We start from the raw sequence: 22,724 nt of genomic DNA on the forward strand, positions 1-22,724 counted from the left end.
ATCATGGCACTTAGTGTCCAAAAACTTTTAATTTTTTCGTAAACTTGTGTTATTTTAATAAGCACTTTTAAGTTTTTTTTTAATAGGCAATTTGTAGCTCACTGACGAAAATTGTGTTCCATATCCCATACGAAATTCGGTTAAACGAAAATGCTAACAATGCTAAACAAACTCCTAAAAAGTGTCAACCAGGTTAATAAATTATACCTAGCAAAATAAGAAAAAACGCCAAAATAAGTTTTGTATTTGCGTATCTACTTGGTTGCACGAGTTGTTGAATATACTCGGGTACTCGAGTACCCGGGTATTTTAAGGACCCGGGTAGCATTGGACCCGGGTATTCAAGAGCCCTATTTTTGATCACATTTTCCAAATTTAAACAGTTGTATAAAGTTATACAAAGTTTATAAATAAGGGGGCAAATTTTTTCGATGAATTGTATGCTTATTTATCCTATATACGTTTTTGTATTCAGTAGGACAAATACTGGCTTTATAATTATGCAAAATTTGTGCTTAAATGTCGTCTATCTAATGAAATTATATTTTTCACACCAAAAAACTAACGTCCCCATATTAACTTCTCCTAGGAAGAGGTGAAAAACTCAAATTTTAAAGTCATTGCATTGCCAAGAGTATCGTTGCTTAATGCTTAGGTAACCATCTCTAATTAAAAAACTAAGGACATCATCCATATCGTCCCGTTTCTGAGTGAACCACGTATCTACAGCAAATTTTGTTCAGATCTTAAAAGAAATATACATTTTTCTTGAAATTAAAAATACTAGGAAATTTGCTTATTGCGTCAAAATTGGGAGCAAATTTATTTTTTTTTTTTCGACTTTAGTTAGCACAGTTATCGATTTTTGAAAGAGAAAACGATTATGACAGACATTTTCAACGTCAATACAAAATCAGTTATGATGTGTCAAAATTATGTTGTTTGCCAACATTATGTCTAAGCTTGGTTTATAAAGAGTTAAACAGGCTAAATCACACAATTATAATTTCATGGATGCAAGTATTTATAAATGTCGAGGGTAGAATTAAAAATCAAGTAAGTAAATCAATCAAGTAAAGTAAATCACTTTATTAACTACTAAGAATATGCAACACTTAATTTTATTCGAAATTCGAAAATGTCTTCGAAGGTTCCCGTCTTTGCTTTTAGAAGTTTCCACTTCCAGAAGGGAGAGGGCGTGGTTCAGCACATTTGTTTTTTTCCTCAATTTTAATTTATGTTTTTTATCTATTTCGGTAAAAAAAAAATAAATAAAGTACATTCTGCACATCTAGATAAAATTTCCTATCGTTCGGTATATAATTTATGCCCCTTCGGTTTTTGTGGGCCGCGTATTTTGTACCACAAAATAAGTGTTTGCCGTTTTATTATATGATGATGATGAATCGAACAAAAGGAAATCAAGTTAAGTTTAAGACATATTGATTAAGTTGTCTCTAAACTAAAACCCTTGTATAATATTTTCGTTTATTTTTTTAAACTCAAATAAAGAATGTATTGAGTTTTGATTTCAATAAAAATATTTGGTTTCCTATTTTTTTTGTTTTTGTGTCCTATATGCTATATCCAATACAAATTCCACTGGAGAAAAAAATTTTAGCTTTTGTTATTTATGTGTCTGTAACTGTAGGACAGTTGTCCTATGTTCATTTTACTACTTTTTTTAAAAACTCAATTAAATCAATATTGAAAAACCAAAACATGAAGATTGCTTTATGTATGGTTGGAAAAATATCTAATCTTTCAAAAAACATACAAATCACTGTGATTAGGCTCAAAATAATAAGTAAACCACCACTTTGAAGTTTAAAAACGCTCTCCTGAAAAGTTAAGTTTTTGGTTTATAGGACAAATAAGAACTCACGTGACGCCATGGTGATTATAAAGGGTTAAGAAAACAACTCATTTTTGTTCCTATTATTTTATTTATACAATCTTAATTTTTTTTACTCATTCGTTCGATTTTCATTCATTTAATTTCGGCCGCTTTATGAACTTAAAATGTGAATTATAATGTATACATAACTTTATTTTTTTTTGTTCTATAAAGTTATTTAGGTTAAATTTTGTAGCATGTGTTGCAATTTTACATTTATTTTTTTTTAAACCTTTATGTAGGCATTTGTCTTAAATCGAAATTTTGAAAGTGATATAACAATGCTCTTTTCCTAAAATGCAAGGAATATTTTTTGTTGGTATTTAATATTATTAGTAAAAGCACATCCTCTGCTTTTAAATTTAAACAGACCATAAAAAATCAAATAATATGTTTTGAGGATAAATTCTTCACTTTGATATAACGTTCATATTTTATTACATTATGTATCAAAAATGTTCTTAAAATAAAAAAAAATAAACAAATTTGCTATTGTTTCAAAGATGATCAATTTTTGAATTAAAATATAACGGAATAATAATTGATTTTGTTGGTTGTTTTGAAATAATATTAAAATTTAGAAGCGCCGAAGAAATGAGCTTTCAAGAGAAGTTTTGTTTAATCAATTTTAAGGTAATATAGAAGATAAATACATTTATAATCTTTTTATGTATTTAGAAGACAAAAACTAAATCTATTTATTAATTAAATGTAATATCCAAGTCTCGTAAGCTTAGTTTGATTCGGTATTATGTAATTCTTGGTGTTGATCATGTTCATGTTCTTGTTCATGTTGTTGTTGTTGCTGATTTTGTTCATCAGACAATTGTTCCTGATGTTGCTGTTGATGTTTGGTATGTTTGGAACGGAAGTTACGACGTGCGGCCGCGTTGTTATATGGATGGGGATGAACGCTGCAAAACATTAACAATACAAAAAATTTTATTTAATATTGATAGTTAAAACTTTGAATTAAGAAAAGGAATGCAAACACATCAAAAGCACTAAAAACAAAACGTATTGTAGATAACAAAAAAACTTTAATCAAAATGTTTTTATAGGCTTAATGTTTTTAAAGCTGATCAAATGAATACATTTTTAATGTGAACTGTTCAGAATAAGGTTTCTGTTTCTTCTAAATGATTTCCAATAGAATAAAATGTCAAGCATTATGCTGTAAATTTAAAATATATATTTTTTAAAGAAATTACAAAGGTACAACAAAATATCTGATTCAATTTAGACATAATCCTTAATCAGTATATTTAAAATCCTTTCAACAGATTTTGAATTAACATTATTATTTTGAAGTTTTAAAATTTAACAAACAAAATATACATTAGGGTGGGTCAAAAAAATCTAAATTTTTTTTTTTGATTTGGTACTCCAAAAAATCGATTGCTAGACCCCTCTAGGATATACACACCAAATATGAGCTCTTTATATTAATGGGAAGGTCCTCCGCTTTGCAATTTTCCATTTTTACATCAAGCTTCTACTAAAAAAAAATAATTTTTTTATTAATTGACTTTTTAGCAAATTTCTTTTCATATTCTTGTAGGAAATTGAACGCTCTACAAAAAAGGCCTTATACACTTTTTTCGTTTATCTAACCGTTGAATAGATATTTGAGGTCCAAAAATAGAGAAAATCTTTAAAAATTCGTTTTTTGTTCTTAATTTTGTAACAAATTGAAAAATTATAATAATCAAACGCGCAAGACAAATTCTTTTTGCAAATTGATTGCTCCACAAAAAAGGTCTTAATAACTTTTTTCATTAATCTAACCATTCTAAAGATATTCGAGGTCAAAGTTAAAAAAAAATATAAAAACATTTTATATTTTTAAAAAATTTCCAATTCACTGAAACTTCATTATTTTCAAATTAGCAAGATATATTCTTGTAGGGGCTTAAACGTATTACAAAAAATTCCTTGGAATCAAATTGATTGCTTTAACCGTTTAGAAGATATTCGTATCCAAATCGCAATGCATACGGGTCATAAGAAAACTATTGAAATCAGTGAGCATTGGTTTGGATACGAATATCTTCTTAACGGTTAAAGCAATCAATTTGATTCCAAGGAATTTTTTGTAGAACGTTTAAGCCCCTACAAGAATATATCTTGTTTATTTGAAAATAATGAAGTTTCAGTGAATTGGAAATTTTTTAAAAATATAAAATGTTTTTATATTTTTTTTTAACTTTGACCTCGAATATCTTTAGAATGGTTAGATTAATGAAAAAAGTTATTGACCTTTTTTGTGGAGCAATCAATTTGCAAAAAGAATTTGTCTTGCGCGTTTGAATATTATAATTTTTCAATTTGTTACATAATTAAGAACAAAAAACGAATTTTTAAAGATTTTCTCTATTTTTGGACCTCAAATATCTATTCAACGGTTAGATAAACGAAAAAAGTGTATAAGGCCTTTTTTGTAGAGCGTTCAATTTCCTACAAGAATATGAAAAGAAATTTGCTAAAAAGTCAATTAATAAAAAAATTATTTTTTTTTAGTAGAAGCTTGATGTAAAAATGGAAAATTGCAAAGCGGAGGACCTTCCCATTAATATAAAGAGCTCATATTTGGTGTGTATATCCTAGAGGGGTCTAGCAATCGATTTTTTGGAGTACCAAATAAAAAAAAAAGAATTTCGATGTTTTGACCCACCCTAATATACATATATACGAATATAAATGAATTGTTTGTATTATAAATTTATAAAAATTAGATAAAGTTACAAAATTAATAAATTTAAAAAATTCCAAAAACATAACAATGTAATACAATGTAATAGAAAAAAAAATATTTTTTTTTAAATAACAATTTAAATAGTACATTATTTAGATCTGGGGTCTATTTGCCATTGAATTATGTATACAGGTTGTGCGGCAAAGAATGGATAAAGGCTATGTTTTACAGAAAGGAACTAACACGTTCACGAGTTTTTATTGCTTGTTTTTTAATATTTTTTTTTATTTTAAGTATTTTTTTTAGAAAATTGCCCCTCCCACCTAATTGGGGGGAAATAGATCCCCCCTCCCATAATAACCAATCATTATATTAGAACCCTCTACAGAAAACCAATATCAATTTTTGCTTCCTAAGCTATCGTATCTCCCCCTCACATGTTTCTTTTTTACTTGAGTAAATTTAAAAATACGAAAAAAGATAGATTCAAATGGCCATACTTCAGTTAATTTTCGATGAAAAAATTTAATGAGCCCAGGATTTTGAGGGAAATTTAATCTTCTTTTTTTTTTGAGCAATGCTCATGTCTATCTCAGCCCAAAAAAAAAGATTAAGCCAAAAAAGCAAAAAAAAAAACTAAAAAAATCGAATTTTTTGATTTTTGTTGTCTTTGTTTGGAATGTTTTGTTATGGAATTTTTTTTTTCAATTTTTAAAAAAACATTCTGGTAGTAAATTTAATTCTCCACAAAACAGTGTTAAATGCAATACACTTCGCGTCACTTGAATAGAAACAACATTTTTTCTTTAGAAAATAGCGATTGGCGCTTTGGTGAGGTAACTAAGTAGATTTTTGGTTTTGCATTTTCAAAGAGGAACTTTTAACAAACAATGTTGTAAAAACAAAAAACCCAAAACAGAAACCGTATGGTTTCTAGTTGCGTTTTTTCGCAATACCTCACAAAAAACAGTTTTTTTTTTGCGTCACTTGAATAGAAACAAGCTCTTAAATTAGATAAAAATGAAGAAAAATCATGAAAAACACTTATTATAGTAAAGCAATATTAAGCTTTGACATTATTTGCACATTATAACTAATTATGGGCTACGAGCTACCAATAGGCACCACAGAAAATGCATAAATAGAATTTAACATTGAAAATGCACTTCTACTGTACACAATCGTGGACCTAATTGGAGAAAGTGATAAAAGTGTTTGGTAACTTCTTACAAATTAAGAAAATGACATTTTCTACAATTTAAGGATTGAATAAGTAAAATAAACTTTCGTTTTTATCCGGAATGCATCTGTTTTGTTTTTATTGCGTTGTTTTTTCTTGAACTCTCCTTGTGCAATCTCTAAGACGGTCGTTCTTCCACGTTCCTAAACTTGCCAAGAGCTTCTACCATTATTTCTTTGTAAAAGTAAGCATCTGTTTTTGAAGCGTGAAGCTTCAATTTTGCTATTGCACGTCATAAAAACAAAGCGTATTACTATAACACATTTTAGTGCCCTTTATTGGCGATGCGATAAAGGTTATTCTTTTATAAACCAATGAAATAGGGCTAATATTAACGTGGTCCATCTGAGTTGGTATGTTTTCCTTTAAAAAACCACTCTTTACCTCACTACTTTTCAATTCGAATGCAACTATAAAATAGTTAACTTTTTTGTAATTTTAGTAGAACTTAAAATGTTGTTATTTTGCATTTTGAGGCTCTTTTAATGTTGTGCACCTTTTATAACTTCCAGGATGGAACAAACCAACACGTTTCCATCGCACTAACACCACGTTTTTGACCGATTTTAGCGGCAAAGTGAAGAAAATTGCAGCTAGTTTTTAAGTTATTTTTTTCTCTGCTCGTGACTTGGGTCTCACCTGTCTTATTTTTTGATTTTATCACTAGTTTACGATATTTTAAAAATTATCTCATCCAAATTTGGCAAATTTTCCAATATCTTTCTCGATTTTGCATAGTGCAGGTGCATTTCCAATGTTAGCTGCTATTTATGCATTTTCTGTGGTGCCTATTGGTAGCTCGTAGCCCATAATTGGTTATAATGTGCAAATAATGTCAAAGCTTAATATTGCTTTACTATAATTAGTGTTTCCCATGATTTTTCATCATTTTTATCTAATTTAAGAGCTTGTTTCTATTCAAGTGACGCAAAAAAAAACACTGTTTTTTGTGAGGTAATGCGAAAAAACGCAACTAGAAGCCATACGGTTTCTGTTTTGGGTTTTTTGTTTTTACAACATTGTTTGTTAAAAGTTCCTCTTTGAAAATGCAAAACCAAAAATCTACTAAGTTACCTCACCAAAGCGCCAATCGCTTTTTTCTAAAGAAAAAATGTTGTTTCTATTCAAGTGACGCGAAGTGTATATCAAAATTTTGCTTTAATTACGAGATTTATTGAAAAAACAAAAAGGGGGTTTTAGCATCCCTATCTTCAATTTCCACCCCCTCATTTAATAGCACTACGCGGTTTTATCTTCTTTTATTACCCATTGAACGATTTCTGCAACAAAAACCTAAAGTCTAAAGTCGACAACGAAAATGCTAACGAAAAAATATCATCGAGTATTCTGTCAAAGTCAAAATAAAAAAATTCAAAATTAATTTAAAATCAAGAAAAATAAACAGAAAATAATTTTTAAAGCAAGAAATAAATGAATTAAAAGTGAAAAAAAACCGTCAACACTGCTCCTGGAGTCAAGAAAAATGCACAGGACAGTAAAAAGTAAGTGACAAATGAGTGAAAACTCTCCAATTTTTCGCTAGAGCTGCGAACTGAAAAACTAAACGAAATTTTCCGTTCACGATTTCGTTACGAAAATTTTGTATGGAAAATTTCTTTTCGCTTCAGCAGCGTACTAGGCTTAAACTGGTTGCGATAGACATTTTTTCCATCTCTTTTTAGAATAGTCATACTCATAATTGTTATTAGACGTGTTCTCTAACGATTTCTGCCGAAGTTGCATGGATAAAGAAGAAGAGGAAACTGTTCAACATCTTTTGTGCACCTTCCCTGCTCTATCTATTAGAAGGAAACTCCATCTAGGAGAACGCTTCTACGAGGACACTAGCGATCTAGTGAAAACAGACGTTTAAAGTCGATCCCTATTCATAAGAAGCTCCGAGTGATTCGCCTAGTGAGTTCCTAACTTGCTAGTCATCTGTGGTATCACAATGGATCCATAAGGGTCTAAGGGCGGTTTTATTCACTATTGATCAACAAGTTTGCTAACTCTAGAGTAGACTTCAAATAAGCGGTTGAAATGAAAGTTGAGATTTTGTTTTATTCACTTACTTGTTACTTAACTCCTCAGTTTTAAATCTAGAGTTGACCTACTTTCTGTTTGAAAAATATCCCTAGGATATTTGTGACAATTAATACAAATAATGTCAGTTTCAAATGTTTATTTAATTTTGTGTGTCGTTGAAATCATTTTTTTTAAGTTTTGTGCTTTTTTTATTCATGTTCTTAATATGAAAATTGTCATTACGCTGTTGAGAAACCAATTTATTTCAGCGGAAACATTTCTACGATTTTAAAAAATATGATAATCAGAAATATTATCATTCTTACAAAAAGAACAAAAAATTATTTGCTCTTAAACCTGCAATTTTTGCTTTAAAATAAACAATTAAAGGTACCCGTAAAGGGTAAACAAAAGTAAAACGAAGAGAACGCTGAAGTTAAAGTTTGGCTTATAAATTAAATGTCACTTCTAAGCCCATCGATTTCTTGACTTCGATGATATTGGTAAATAAAATGGAGATACATTCGGAGTGAATTGAAAATTGCACTACCAAACAGAAAAAGATCAATATTGGTCTTATTTACTACATTTTATTTGTTTTTAATTTTTTAACAAAATAAAAGTTTTTTTTCCAATGTTGATGTGGAGAATCTTGTTCAGACTTCTCTCAAAGTAGAGCTCATCCTTCCAACTTCTTCTGTTGTATCCGAAGATGTTTATGGTCAATTTAAAAAAAAATAGTAATTTTTCTTCTCCTTTTTACTTGCTCTATAGGGCAAGTATTGGTTTCGTGTCGAAAAAAAAATTGAGGTTTTAATCAAAACCAACATTACGATAATGGAGAATTCCAAAAAAGTGGGTCCTGCAATTCCGTCCGTGCGTATGTGCGTCCATCTGTTCACATTTCCACAGCCTAAACGGGTGGATGGATTTTCTTCAAATTTGGTACAGATGATTTTTATGGAATTCTGAAAGTTGGTTTTTTTTTTGTTTTTTTATATCTCGTTTAGAACGTATACCTCCCATACAAAAAAATACGATATTACGAATTTCTCGAAAACGGCTCTAACGATTTTGATTAAACTTTCTATACGTAATATTTAAAGCAGTGGCAATAAAACTGCATTTTTATTTTTTTCTCAAAAAAGTCAAATAACAAAAAAAAATGTTTTCATATAACAAAATTTTGCCCTAAATGTCGGCTCTTCCCCAATATCAATTTTTTTTTAAATTTAGATCCAACTTTTAAAATCTACAAGTAGACTAACATAAAAGTGCTTTGAACTGCAAGAGCAAGTACGTGCGACCCCAGTCGTGCATTTTATTTAACTGACACTTATGAAATTAAAATAGAAACTGACATTTCGAGGTAAATTTTAAAGTTTGCTAGGTAAATTTTAAAGTTTGCTAGGCAAACTTCTGATATTTTCCAAAGCTGAGAAAATTCAAAGTTGGTAAACTCTAGATTTGTAAATCAGAAGTTGAAAACGTCAACTTTGAGTGAATATAAACGAATTTCCAAGTTGAAAATAAAAATCCTAAAGTTGTGTTCAACTTAGAGTGAATAAAATCACCCTAAGTGTGTCGGGTAATTTGCCTGACAACCACTACTACCTAACCTAACCTACTCCTAAGTGTAGGTATCAGCCATTTCACGCTTATCCATTCTTTACCGGATACCCTACCCTGTAATTATTATGTAAAGTGCCCGAAATAAGTATAATATTTTCAAAATGGCTCAGGCATTGCCGTTATGGTCAAATATTTTTAAACTAGAAACCTAGGTAATATAATACTCTTATGAATGAGAAAATGAAGAAACCGTTATCCAAAAAACCTAAAAATACAAATTGATTTGTCAGTTATGCTATAAAAACAGTGCAAAATGTGGGAAATATGTATGAACCAACTGGGTTTTTTTGAATCTTTTTCAAGGTATATGATAATTAAAGGTGTGTGGAAATATTGGGATTGTATTTATAAAACTTAATGTAACTGATTGGAACGAAAGTTGTGAGTAAAACTGTACTCATCTACAGTTGTAGATTATAGGTATTACAAATATATCAGTAGAATACAGCTGCAGATAAAATTTTCGAGTATCAAATGAAATTTTAACTGTGTTTTTGCGAAAATTTTGGTACAACTATTGATAACTCCATGTATCTCGAAGGATATGACCATAGAGCAGAGCAATCGGTTGCTGTGTTGTTTTCCATTTTGCGGTGAGAGTGAGGTTTTTCCTTTTTTTGCACTACTTTCGTGTTCTGTTTGCCAGAAGAGTGTAATAATTTAATTCGAAATTTAAATCATTTCCCCCAGATATAATTCTTTTTAACAAATTGATTGTTGCAAATTACAACATGGATGACCACATTAACATTGAACAATTTGAACAGTGATTACTTTTTTCTGCAAGAGTTGAAGAAAAAAACTACGTGCAAGCGGGACAGAAAAACAAATACTTCAAAATGATAAGAAATACTGAATCCAATGCAAACACTAGGGTGCTTCTTAAAAATCAATTTTCGAAATTTTAATGGGACACCCTTTCATTTTGTTCTTCCTGCCTTAAATATAAATTGGGTAAAATTTGGGCCAGTTTACACACGTTCTAGGGGTCGCTACCACAATTCAAAGTTTTGAAAAATACACCAAATTTTGTTTTTTTTTCCCAAAATTTTAAAATTTTTTATCAGAATTAAGTACTTTATATTAAATCTTTAGCTGTTTTCAAAGAAATTTTGATATTAAAAGATTGAAAAATCGGGTCTTAAGCGTAGATACTTTGTATTGTAACAAAAAAGTTTTTGCTGAAATTGATCTTTTTTTTTTTACTTAAATCTTTAGTGAATGGTAGCGACCCCTAAATTTTAATATTAAAATCGGAAAAAATACCATATCCTATGCTTATATGGTAGAACATAATGCAGGGGTGTCCCATTAAAAATTCGAAAAAAAAATTTTTCGACCATATATGTAAGAAGCACCCTAGTAAACACGGTGTATTAAGTTAGCGCCCGAACAATAAATTTACTATTTCCTGCTCGCTACGAAGTGTTAGTGAGAAAATAACACATAGAAGTCAAGATGAAGCGGAACACAAATAATGTTTGAAAAATCGCAACATGCCAAAAAATTCTCGAGAAAACATCATTCTGTCAAAGAAATTTTGTTTTAAATTTGAAATATAAAAAATATTCCAACATTATCATCGCTGCTAAAGGGGTAAGAATTTGACGAAGGTAGATTTTTTTCAATAAGTGAAGGTCCAAAAAACCGTTTTTTGTGTATTTCAATCAGGAAAAAGAATAATCATTTTTAGCAAAAAAAACAAAACCGACTTCCATGGATCACAACTGGGTTTTATGGTTTTTAAAATAGTTCTTATGGCTAAGAGTGAACGAAATTTAAATGGGACCACACTGCAGCCACCAGCTATCCAATACAAAAAGAATTATCAAAATTGGTTCACTCAGTCCAAAGTTATGCGGTAACAAACATAAAAAAAAAAAAAAAAAGACGAATTGAATACCTCCTCCTTTTTGGAAGTCGGTAAAAAGGTCAGTGAATTGTGTGGCCTGCCAAATTTCGAATCGTAGTAGTATGTGCACTAGGTTGAGCAAAAGAATCACCCTTATGTGCATTTTCAAAAGTTTTCATGCTGATTAGGATAAAAACATTTGGTCAACAGAAAATCCTTATGTTATGGGAGTTCTTATTGTAAACATTTTTTTCTTATGACTCAACGTCATTTATATCATTTCCCAAGCTATTGCACACGAAATACTAAACATGAAGTATATTTATTTTTTGTTGTAAGAAATAAAACGTTAACAAAACAGGCGGGCCACAGTTGTTATCGCTTTGAGGCCATCTTATTAAAATTGAGCAAAATTTCACACTTCACAAAAAAAAAATCCAAACGGAAGAAAATGTATCCCCGAAATCAGCAAGCGTATACTAGATAAACATTTAAGTGTAGTTCGCATTCACAGTATGAGCAAGGGACCACACTTAACACAGAACAAAATACACTTTTCAATTTATATTATATATTCTAAAACTATCCAAAGATAGTTTTTTTTGGAATAAAATCAAATCAATTCACATTTAAGAAAATTGCAGATTACGCCAGGATAATTAAAAAAGCGATCTTTGTATTTATTATGCATCTTGAAAATGTTAAATTATAACATGTTATTTTGTGTAAAATGAAGCATTACTTAGCACAAAAAACCGAAAATTATTGTCTCCAAAACACACTTTTAAAACAAGAAAATAAATATTTAATGAAATCTTCTGAGCTTTGAGTTTATCATCGCATTATGCGAGATAACAACTTCACTTTAGATTCGCTGTTCTCATTCCATACAATTTGCTTACTTTCGTTTTTTTTTAAATAATGTTATGTTGCAGTTTTTGTATCTAAAATCGTTTCGTGTTTTTTCGTTAATAGTTTTGTTTCATAGCATATATTTTTTATTTACGGTAGTAGCGAGGATTGCACAACCGCCAGTCCCTATAATAAAGAATTTGTAAATTAAAATATTTGGGTTTAGATTTAAAGTGATTGTTAAGAAAGTCGATTGAATATGATTTCAAAACAGAGAGCGGTGCTTTTCAGACTTTTTTTTCTAGTAAAATTAATAACATTATGAGGGTGGGCCACTTTGTCCACTTTGTGTTTCAATACTTTGGGAAATGATTTTTTTGAAATATTTTTAGAAGAGCTCGATTTTGTCGCCAATATTTTCATTTATTGGATGAAATATTTGTTATTTATATTCAAGTTGACTCGAGACTGTATATTGCAGTGTTTTAGTAGAAAAAAAAAAAAAAAAAAGTTAATAAAACCGGGCATAATATTTGAAATTAATACATGTATTTAATTTGTCAAGAGAATTAAAAGTTTCAAAAAAAGGAGAAAATTTCACTGGGTTATTTGTATAGACTTTGCTTTAGAGATTTACATTTAAATACAACAATTTATTTGTACAGGTTTTTTTTTATATAAAACTCAAACAAATAAAATGCACGACTGGGGTCGAACGTACTTGCTCTTGCAGTTCAAAGCACTTTTATGTTAGTTTACTATTTTAAGATTTATAAATTTAAAGAAATTTTGTTGATGTTGGGGAAGAGCCGACATTTAGGGAAAAATTTTGTTAAAAAATGAAAAAAAGTATTTTTTTATTTGACTTTTTTTGAAAAAAATAATTTGCTTTGAATATGATGTCGGCAAAATTTAATCAAAATCGTTAGAGCCGTTTTCGAGTTATTTGGTTTGAATTGAAAAATTTGTATGGGAGGTACACTTTCTAAGAGAGATATAAAAAAAGCAAAAAAAAAACCAACTTTCAGAATTCCATAAAAATCATCAAATTTGAAGAAAATACTTCCACCCGTTTAGGCTGTGGAAATGTGTACAGATGGACGCAAGGACGGAATTGCGAGACCCACTTTTTTGGAATTTTCCATGATCGTAATGTTGGTTTTGATTACAACCTCAAATTTTTTTTTCGAAACGAAACCAATACTTGCCTATTGAGCAAGTAAAAATAATATATTTTTCAAATGTAATACAATTGAATAAAATGCACGACTAGTCACAGCTACTAGCACGTATTAACTAAGAGTAAAAGCTTTATTATATTAGCATTCATAAAAGAATAATTTTAATATGTAATAATTGTATTATTCGTTTTATAAGAGATTGTAAAAAAAAAGGATTTGACCTTTTTCATGTGGTCACACCTACAAGTTAAAACATCAAAAAAAGAGATTTCAAAAATTACTCCTTCTCATGTTTTCTGAACTCTTTCCCAGAAATTGTATAAATTTCAAAATTTTGACTTTCCTATACGTATTCTTAGAGGGAAAAACATAAATCAATTTTAGCCCTGTTCCATTGGAGGTGGTAGTCTACAAATAGTAGATGTTTTGATTAATCTAGTACTATCATCTACTCGACACTACTATTATATTCTCGACATACGACAACATGACACTTTCCAATATTTCCGACTTAATACTTGACAAGAAATTGTTCGTTTTATCCGATAAACAGAAAGAAAAACACCGTCTTCTTTTTTACACCAATGTGACTAGATTTCCATTAAATCTAGAACGATAACTGTATTTTTTTTTAAACCATTTAGCTATTTTGAAAAACTTAATAATTTTTTTTTAACTAACATTCAATTTAAATGAGCTAATTCACACAAATATTTTGGACTAATAGCTAAAATACGACGATACTTAAAATCTACATAAGTATACCCTCTTTCAAAATATGGACACTTATCTATGTGTATGTATGTAATTATGTATGAAAACTAGGCGCTAAAGCTCAACTCTAAAAGGTCGCTATAGACCAGTGCCGATGCCTTCAAAAACATTAAAAAGTACAAAAAAATCATAGTAGAATGAAACCCATTGGAAAAGGAGGTGAATATGATGAAAATTAAAGGAAAAATAAATTACGGGCGAGCCGAGTTCGGGAAGTGGGTGGGTTGAGTTTTTAATGGTAAAAAATGGTATATCTCAATTTGCGGCAAAACTACAAATCCTATAGAAAAAAGTTGTATGGAAAAGTTGTAGGTAATAAAAAGATCTACAACTTTTGTTTCGACAATTTTTTCACATAACCTCAAAATTTATGTGAAAAATTCAAAAAACCGAGCTTTTGGTTTTTTATTTTTATCTTTTTCAAAAACAAAAATTTTTCTACGAAATTTGGTGAAAACCTACCTTATTATGTCCCAAATACACCGTAATTTATTTGATTTAAAATATTAATTTGTTTACCTTATTTTGACCTAATACCAAAAAAACACACTAATTTTCAATCGAAAATTCACGTGTCAAAATATCAGCTTTTTTCAAAAAGTCGGTGGGCATTTCCTTCGTTAAAATGTCTATTTTCTGATGGTGTAAAAAAAAAAACGTAAGATTTCATGTAACATTGATAAATCTTACGTTTTTTGAGTAATTAAAGTGTAAATTTGAATAAATAGGCCAAAATTGTAAACAATGATAAAAAATTTTTTTCGAATTCAAGCTTTTTTCATTTTTTGAGTATTCTAATGTAAATTTTTTTTACACCATCAGAAAATAGACATTTAAACGAACGAAATGCATACCGACTTTTTGAAAAAAGCTGATATTTTGACACGTGAATTTTCGATTGAAAATTAGGGTGTTTTTTTGGTATTAGGTCAAAATAAGGTAAACAAATTAATATTTTAAATCAAATAAATTACGGTGTATTTGGGACATAATAAGGTAAGTTTTCACCAAATTTCGTATATAAATTTTTGTTTTTGAAAAAGATAAAAATAAAAAACCAAAAACTCGGTTTTTTGAATTTTTCACATAAATTTTGAGGTTATGTGAAAAAATGTCGATACAAAAGTTGTAGATCTTTTTATTACCTACAACTTTGCCATACAACTTTTTTCTATAGGATTTGTAGTTTTGCCGCAAATCGAGATATACCATTTTTTACCATTAAAAACTCAACCCACCCACTTCCCGAACTCGGCTCGCCCGTAATTTATTATTCCTTTAATTTTCATCATATTCACCTCCTTTTGCAATGGGTTTCATTCTACTATGATTTTTTTTGGTTTCAAAAATTATCGACCCTGGTCTACTATTTTATTTTAAGTTTTCAAAATTTTCTTATTCACTGAAAAGTCATTATATAATTATTACTAGCTGACCCGGCGGACTTCGTTCCGAATTTCCAAGTATTTTTTTTTTTTAATTTTAGCCCTGTAATGTGTAAAACTTTTTCCGGTTCACTCGGTTCGGTTGATATGTGGAGCACAAATATTTTGGCTATTTAGGAAATTCAATTAGTAAGAATTTTATTTTGTAAATTTATTTGTGTCCTAGTGACAGATCAAACAAAATATTTTTTACTATTTTGAAATGATTTCATGTTAAAAATTTCTTTATTTTTATCCAATAAAGCTAGAACTGCATCGAAACACAAAGTCAAACAAAGTATTAAAAGTAAATTAAAGTATAAAATAACAAAAACAATTTTATTGATGTGACATTTAAAAATTTAAATTATTTGATCAATTAGAAACTTTTTTTACTTTTTTCACTTTGTGTTTCTATGTATACTTACATAGTTAATAAGTTTAAATTTTATTAAGTTGGATTATTTTAAAATGAAAGTTCGAATCTTTTTATTTACAAAGGACCCAACACATTTTGTATGGGAAGTGGCCCTCGGTGAAATTGTCTGAAATTTTAGTATGTTGTTCTCTTGAAGCCCGTTATCTTGAAAACCCGAAGTGATGGGCCAAAATAGACTTCGGATTCGGTTTCAGCGACCCTAAAAACCTATGAATTCCACTAAAAAATAACGCAAAACACAATAAAGAGAGTTACAATCATAATAACAGGTTTGAGATAGTCATCGGAAAAAAACCGTTATCTTAAAAACTGTCCATTTTTCGACTTTCTGCCCATATTTTGATCAGGAGCTTCAAGAGAACAACATACTAAAATTTCAGACAATTTCACCGAGGGCCACTTCCCATACAAAATGTGCGGGGTCCTTTTAGTAATGTGTTCCTACATAAGTTAAATTTTAAAAAAAGCTGATGAATTGGGCAAAATTGGTTTTGGTGTTTTTTTTGTTTGATATGATAACGTCTAATAAATCGATAAAACCCGGCTGCATACACGACAAATATGACACATTCTCCCGTTTCATTACCAGTTACCAGTGTGCTTCAGATTATAATTTCATCTTAAAAGCCAAGTAACATGAAGTCAAGTCCAACTTAAGACAGTTGAATGATTTTAAACCCCAAATATTGAATTTGCTTATATCTTGACATCAGCGTCACCTTCCGGGTCCATTTATAAAAAAAAATTGTCTCGAATGAACCCTATCACACACACAAAAATTCACAAAAATCTATACAGTCTTTCAAACTCCAAATATGGAATTTCACTATAACTTGACAACAGCGATACTTACCGGGTCCATATCACACATACAATTTTACAAAGATCTGTCAAGTCGTTCGTTTAAAATATGCAATTTTCTTAAGATTTGACAACAGCGCAGCCTACCGGGTCCAATTATGAAACAAAACATGTGTCCAATGAACCTTATCACACACACAAAATTTCACAAATCGATCGTTCAAAATATGCAATTTTCCTATAACTAAACAACAGCGCCACCTACTGGGTCCAATTATTAAACAAAATCTGTCTCGAATGAACCTTATCATTCACAAACAATTTCACAAAAATCTGTCCATTCATTCCCCAAACTTGACTACAGCGCAACCTACAGGGTCCAATTAGAACACAATACATGTCTCAGATGGACCTTATCGCACACACAAAATTTCACAAAAATCTGTTCAGTCTTTCGACCCCAAATACGGAATTTGCATATAGCTTGACAACAGCGCCACCTACCGGGTCCAATTATAACACAAAACCTGTCTCGGATAGACCTTATCGCACACACAAAATTTCACAAAAATCTGTTCAGTCATTCGACCCCAAATACGGAATTTGCATATACATAATGTACATAACTGGATAACAGCGCCACCTACCGGATCCAATTATAACACAAAACCTGTCTCGGATAGACCTTATCGCACACACAAAATTTCACAAAAATCTCTTCAGTCATTCGACCCCAAATACGGAATTTGCATATAACTTGACAATAGCGCCACCTACGGGGCCAATTGAACCATTTATTTGCAAAACATGATAAGTCCACTTTTTTCAAAATTCGTTTTTTTGACTAAATTTGTACTCCAGGGATAACCACGTCTGTCTTTAAAATATGAAGTATCTACTCCATCTACAGGGTGTCCCACAGTCACCGCCCCAAACGAAAACCATGGATTCCTGAGGTCATTTAAAGTCGAAAAACTTAAGAGGTAATTTTCTCGTTTTCGTCCCGTTTTCGAGTTACCACGGTTTTTATGATTTTTGTTCTCTTTTCCCTTATCTAGCTTTATCTTTGCCAAACTACGTTTGATTTGAAAAAATTTTTTTAAAACCAATCAAGAATTTATTACAGTTTTAGTTTGTCTCAAAACTTTTTTTTCTGCGGACAACCGTTTCTCCACAATTTTGCATCACACACAATTTTCTTCGTTTTTTAAGTTGTTTTTTTCACTTTTATATCATTTAAGTCAAAAAAACACGTTAATAAATATTAATTTTTTGTGCTTTTTATTAAAGCCCAGTTTATTTTCATAAAAAAAAATAAGTTTTATTTCATAAAAAAGGCTACTGAAATTAATTTAACAAAATAAACAAACTGAGTGAATTAAAAAAAAAATAATTTTTAAATAAAAAATTAATTTAAATGAATTAAAAACTTTTCCTGAGCTTTATTTATTTGTTCTTTTCTTAACCACAATAGCTCAGAAAAAGTTTTTAATTCATTTAAATTAATTTTTTATTTAAAAATTATTTTTTTTTTAATTCACTCAGTTTGTTTATTTTTTTAAATTAATTTCAGTAGCCTTTTTTATGAAATAAAACTTATTTTTTTTATGAAAATAAACTGGGCTTTAATAAAAAGCACAAAAAATTAATACTTATTAACGTGTTTTTTTGACTTAAATGATATGAAAGTGAAAAAAACAACTTAAAAAACGAAAAAAATTGTGTTTGATGCAAAATTGTGGAGAAACGGTTGTCCGCAGAAAAAAAAGTTTTGAGACAAACTAAAACTGTAATAAATTCTTGATTGGTTTTAAAAAAAAATTTTCAAATCAAACGTAGTTTGGCAAAGATAAAGCTAGATAAGAGAAAAGAGAACAAAAATCATAAAAACCGTGGTAACTCGAAAACGGGACGAAAACGAGAAAATTACCTCTTAAGTTTTTCGACTTAAAATGACCTCAGGAATCCATGGTTTTCGTTTGAGGCGGTGACTGTGGGACACCCTGTATATCCGATTTTACAGCTACGCGAAATATTTTTTTAGTATCAAAAATAGAATAAGTCTCGGACTTATCATCTTTTGAAAATAAACAACAGCTTCTTTTTGTGTTAATGGTATATTAGATTAATGGCTGAAAATCTTAAGTTTAAAGCTACTTTAAAGTTAAATAATTAGTCCGGACATTGTATTTTATTCTCAAATACAATTGTTTGATAGACTGGGGCTAAAAACAAAATTGCATATTCATTTAAAAACTAATTTCACCTCCGTTTATTTTCAAAGTATGATAAGTCCAAAAGCGTTTTTATTTTTTATCTTTTGAGCTATCGCTCCAAAAATTAAAAACGAAACGGTATTTTGTAGCTAGGCAAGAGTTCTACAGAATATATTTTTTATAAATTTTTCTACGCATATCAAAAGAAAATAGAACGTTTTTTTCTTCTCCTCAAAAATTTAAAAGCATGGACTTATCATGTTTTGCAAATAAATGATTCAATTATAACACAAAACCTGTCTCGGATGGACCTTATCACACCCACCAAATTTCAGAAAAATCTATCAAGTCGTTTAAAAGGCACAGGAGAATTATATATATAAGATAATAATAACTTTTCAGTGAATTAGAAAATTTTGAAAATTAAAAAATCTTTATATAATTTTTTTTTTTTAACTTTTGACCTCTAACATCTTTTTTTGTGGAACAATCTGTTTTCTTCTACAAGAGTATGTCTTTCCCATTTGATTATTATAATTTTTTAATTTGTTACAAAATTAAGAAATAAAAACGAATTTTTAAAGATTTTCTCAATTTTTGGACCTCAAACGGTTAGATAAACGAAAAAAGTGTATAAGTCCTTTTTTATAGAGCGTTTAATTTTCTACAAGAATATGAAAAGGCATTTGCTAAAAAGTCGATTTATTTATGTTTTTTTTAGTAGAAGATTGATGTAAAAATGTAAAACTGCGAAGCGGAGGATCTTCCCATTAATATTAAGAGCTCATATTTGGTGACTATATTCTAGAAGTGTTTAGCAATCGATTTTTCGAAGTATAAAATAAAAAAAAAAAAAAAGAATTTCGATTTTTTTTTTTTCAATTTTCACTAGTAAAATATTTTTTGTTTGAGAAATTGGCATTACCACTCTGGTAATAAGACTAATTTTTGTTATTTATGGTTACTTAAATTTTATTGAAAAAATAAACTGCATAATAAGATAAAATCTTAAAAAAACGATTTCACTCTTATTATTTTGGCCACCACTGTATGTATTATATACAGTAATGTGTAACATTGGTCAAATGTGAGGTAGTTTCCACTCAATAAACGAATGTTTCGTTAACCCATTTACAATATGCCTTATAATTTAAAGTACGTCGACTTAAAAAATCTTATGCACCACTCTCTTTCACAGACAAAGATAAAATAATATCAAATTTATGTCGTTTTCCATTGGATAAACTTTTCACGAAAAGAACTGTAAAGGAATTTTTAAGCCTATTCTTAAAGATTTTTATAAACACCATGGAGTACGAAGGGCTTTATTTAATTGTTATTGATGATTTTAGATAGATCCAGTGGAGGCAATTGCGAGTTAAACTGCAGTAACAATGCATTTTTTAATAATTAAAATAAAATTATTTATGTCACTTGAAATCGAGAATTGAAATTGGTCTATCATTGAAAGTATTTTTTCGTGATTAAATTTAATGCTTTCAAGACTTCGAATACTTTTTAACTCTTTCCCGGGTATTGGTATGAAAAGTGTACCACCAATTTTAGCATTTTTTCAAACTTTAATTGGTTTCAACCTAAGTTGAAACCAATATCTTCAAGAAAAAAAATTTACATAGAAATGTGATATTAATTTAATACCATTGCAAATTTTAGTTTGAAAAAATGCTAAAAAAAGGTGGTACAATTGTCATACCACTGCCCCGGAAAGAGTTAACGCCCAATGGAAAACGGCATTAATATTGCGTAGAAAATGAAAATTTAAATAATAAGTTAAAATATTTTGGATGGATGTAGTAAGATCTGTTTGTTATTAAGAGTATTAAGCACTCTTAAGTACTGAATTTTGTGCTAGCTTTGTAACAAACCTTATTGTTGCGGATGTACTACTGTGGCCAGACGTAGTTAGAGCCAACGGCGATGAAGATGGGGTACGCAGCGGTCTACGTGGTGTAGCCATGGATGCATTTCTCAATGCAGTTCGTCTGACCGATGCAGATGATAATTTCGATGATTGAGTGTTTTGTGTAGTTGTTGCTGCCGATGCTGAAGAAAATTCTGTAGCTTTTTGGGTTGAAGAAGTTGAAGACGAAGTTGACGTTATCCTACTGGAAGTATGAATTGTAGTAGAACGTTTCGACGAGAATTTGTTTTTGCAATTTTGGTCGATTAAAATGTTTATTTACATTATTATTTTCAAAAAAAAGGCGTTGATGAGACACAAAAATGATGTAATATTTGCAAGATATTTGGCTGAGTTAGTTTGTTATATGGATGAATTGTAAATAAGACAGATAACAAAATAGAACAAAAACGTAAGCTTAAAAATGTTGTATGAAATTTAAATCCTTATTGATGGTGTATTTAAATTCAAATATCTCCATATTAAATATATCAATAAATTTTATTGATTAAAACATAATTTTAATGCAAAAAAAAAAAAACAATGAACAAACAAAATATTTCACCAAAACGAATCAAATATAATTTACAAAACTAATTTACTATTGATTTATTTATAAAATTCGAATGTTAACTAATTTGCATACCTATCTCTCTCCTTCTCTCATTTTATCATTTTTATTTAATTTAATAATAATTATATCTGCAAAAATAAAGGTGAAGATATTTTTGTTTGAGTAACATTTATCGAAGGAAAAATTAGTTTGTTTTATTTGTGAAAATGTTGACAGTGAACTATAATTTTGAGAGAGGGACAGAAAATAACTCAAATTTGTATGAGTGTGTTGATAGGAAGTGTTAGTTTTTTTTTTTTAGGTAACAAAAAAAGAACTAAATGGAACGCCACGACAAAAAAAGCTTTAAACATAGGAAAAAAATCTAAACTTACCTTGTATTTGCCGATGGAGGTGCTGGAAGAGCGGGCAATGCTCTTTGGTACTGTCGGTGATGGGGGGAATGATTGCCACCTCCAGACATTATAGATGGAGTAGTGTGCATGCGAGCTTTGTTGGTGAACTCGCGATCAAAGCTCTCGGCTTCTTCTTCATCGAGATTAATGAACTCCTGACGTTCCTCATGTTGACCGGAGCGTAAGTTTTGTTCCTTTTCAATGATGTGAGCACGCTCCCCAATATGATGTCCAATTGCCATTTTCTTCACTCCACTGGAAGAATCTTGGACAGTTTTGCGTGTTTCACGGATTCCACCGGGACCAGTTTTAGTGCTACTAGTAGCTTGATAGATTTGTGGCCGGCCATCTGGCCCGGATGACATTGAAATCACGCTTGATGAACAGAAGGATGCGCCATTGTTTCCAATATCTGACAAACAAATACAAAATAATGGTTATAAGTTGATAAATTAGGTCTGCATACATGTCTTATTATATCACTAGCTTTCTTAAGAATTTAAGAAATATGAAATATACATAATGTGAATTTCCATAAGATCAATAATAAATTATTTTTGATTCCTTGGTTCTTCATATTCTATTCTTTTTATACAATATCAAGTTTTCCAAATCTCATATAAATAAATAAAAAGAAAGGGAGGCCTAAAAACTCCTGGTACAAGCAAATGCAAAAACACCAGCAATCAGTTGGCCTCAGAAATGGAACAATACAAAACCTGCAGGCTTGCCGCCGATTTCCGAGGTCAACCCGGCGAACCTCGACATCGATATCATAACTGCGCCCAGAAAAGGAAGAATTATTA

The 22,724-nt window shown here is 29.7% G+C and overlaps 1 protein-coding gene across 3 annotated transcripts in view; it reads right to left on the reverse strand.

Annotated features, from left to right (window-relative positions):
* Nucleotides 1-2,047: 2,047 nt before the first annotated feature.
* The window catches only part of LOC129918823 (myeloid leukemia factor), a 37,756-nt gene continuing 17,079 nt past the window's right edge, over nt 2,048-22,724 (reverse strand). Inside the window, exons 3-5 of one of the 3 annotated variants that reach the window (XM_055999566.1) lie at nt 21,898-22,330; nt 20,915-21,151; nt 2,048-2,811 (exon numbers count right to left, since the gene is read on the reverse strand). In XM_055999566.1, the coding sequence (XP_055855541.1) occupies nt 2,631-2,811; nt 20,915-21,151; nt 21,898-22,330 (851 nt within the window). In that variant the 3' untranslated portion in view covers nt 2,048-2,630. Of the gene's footprint in view, nt 2,812-12,228; nt 12,380-20,914; nt 21,155-21,897; nt 22,331-22,724 lie in introns of those variants that run through there. The other 2 variants (XM_055999565.1, XM_055999567.1) reach the window with 2 other exon arrangements.

This window comes from Episyrphus balteatus, chromosome 4, assembly GCF_945859705.1.
Source record: "Episyrphus balteatus chromosome 4, idEpiBalt1.1, whole genome shotgun sequence".
NCBI classification, from domain to species: domain Eukaryota; kingdom Metazoa; phylum Arthropoda; class Insecta; order Diptera; family Syrphidae; genus Episyrphus; species Episyrphus balteatus.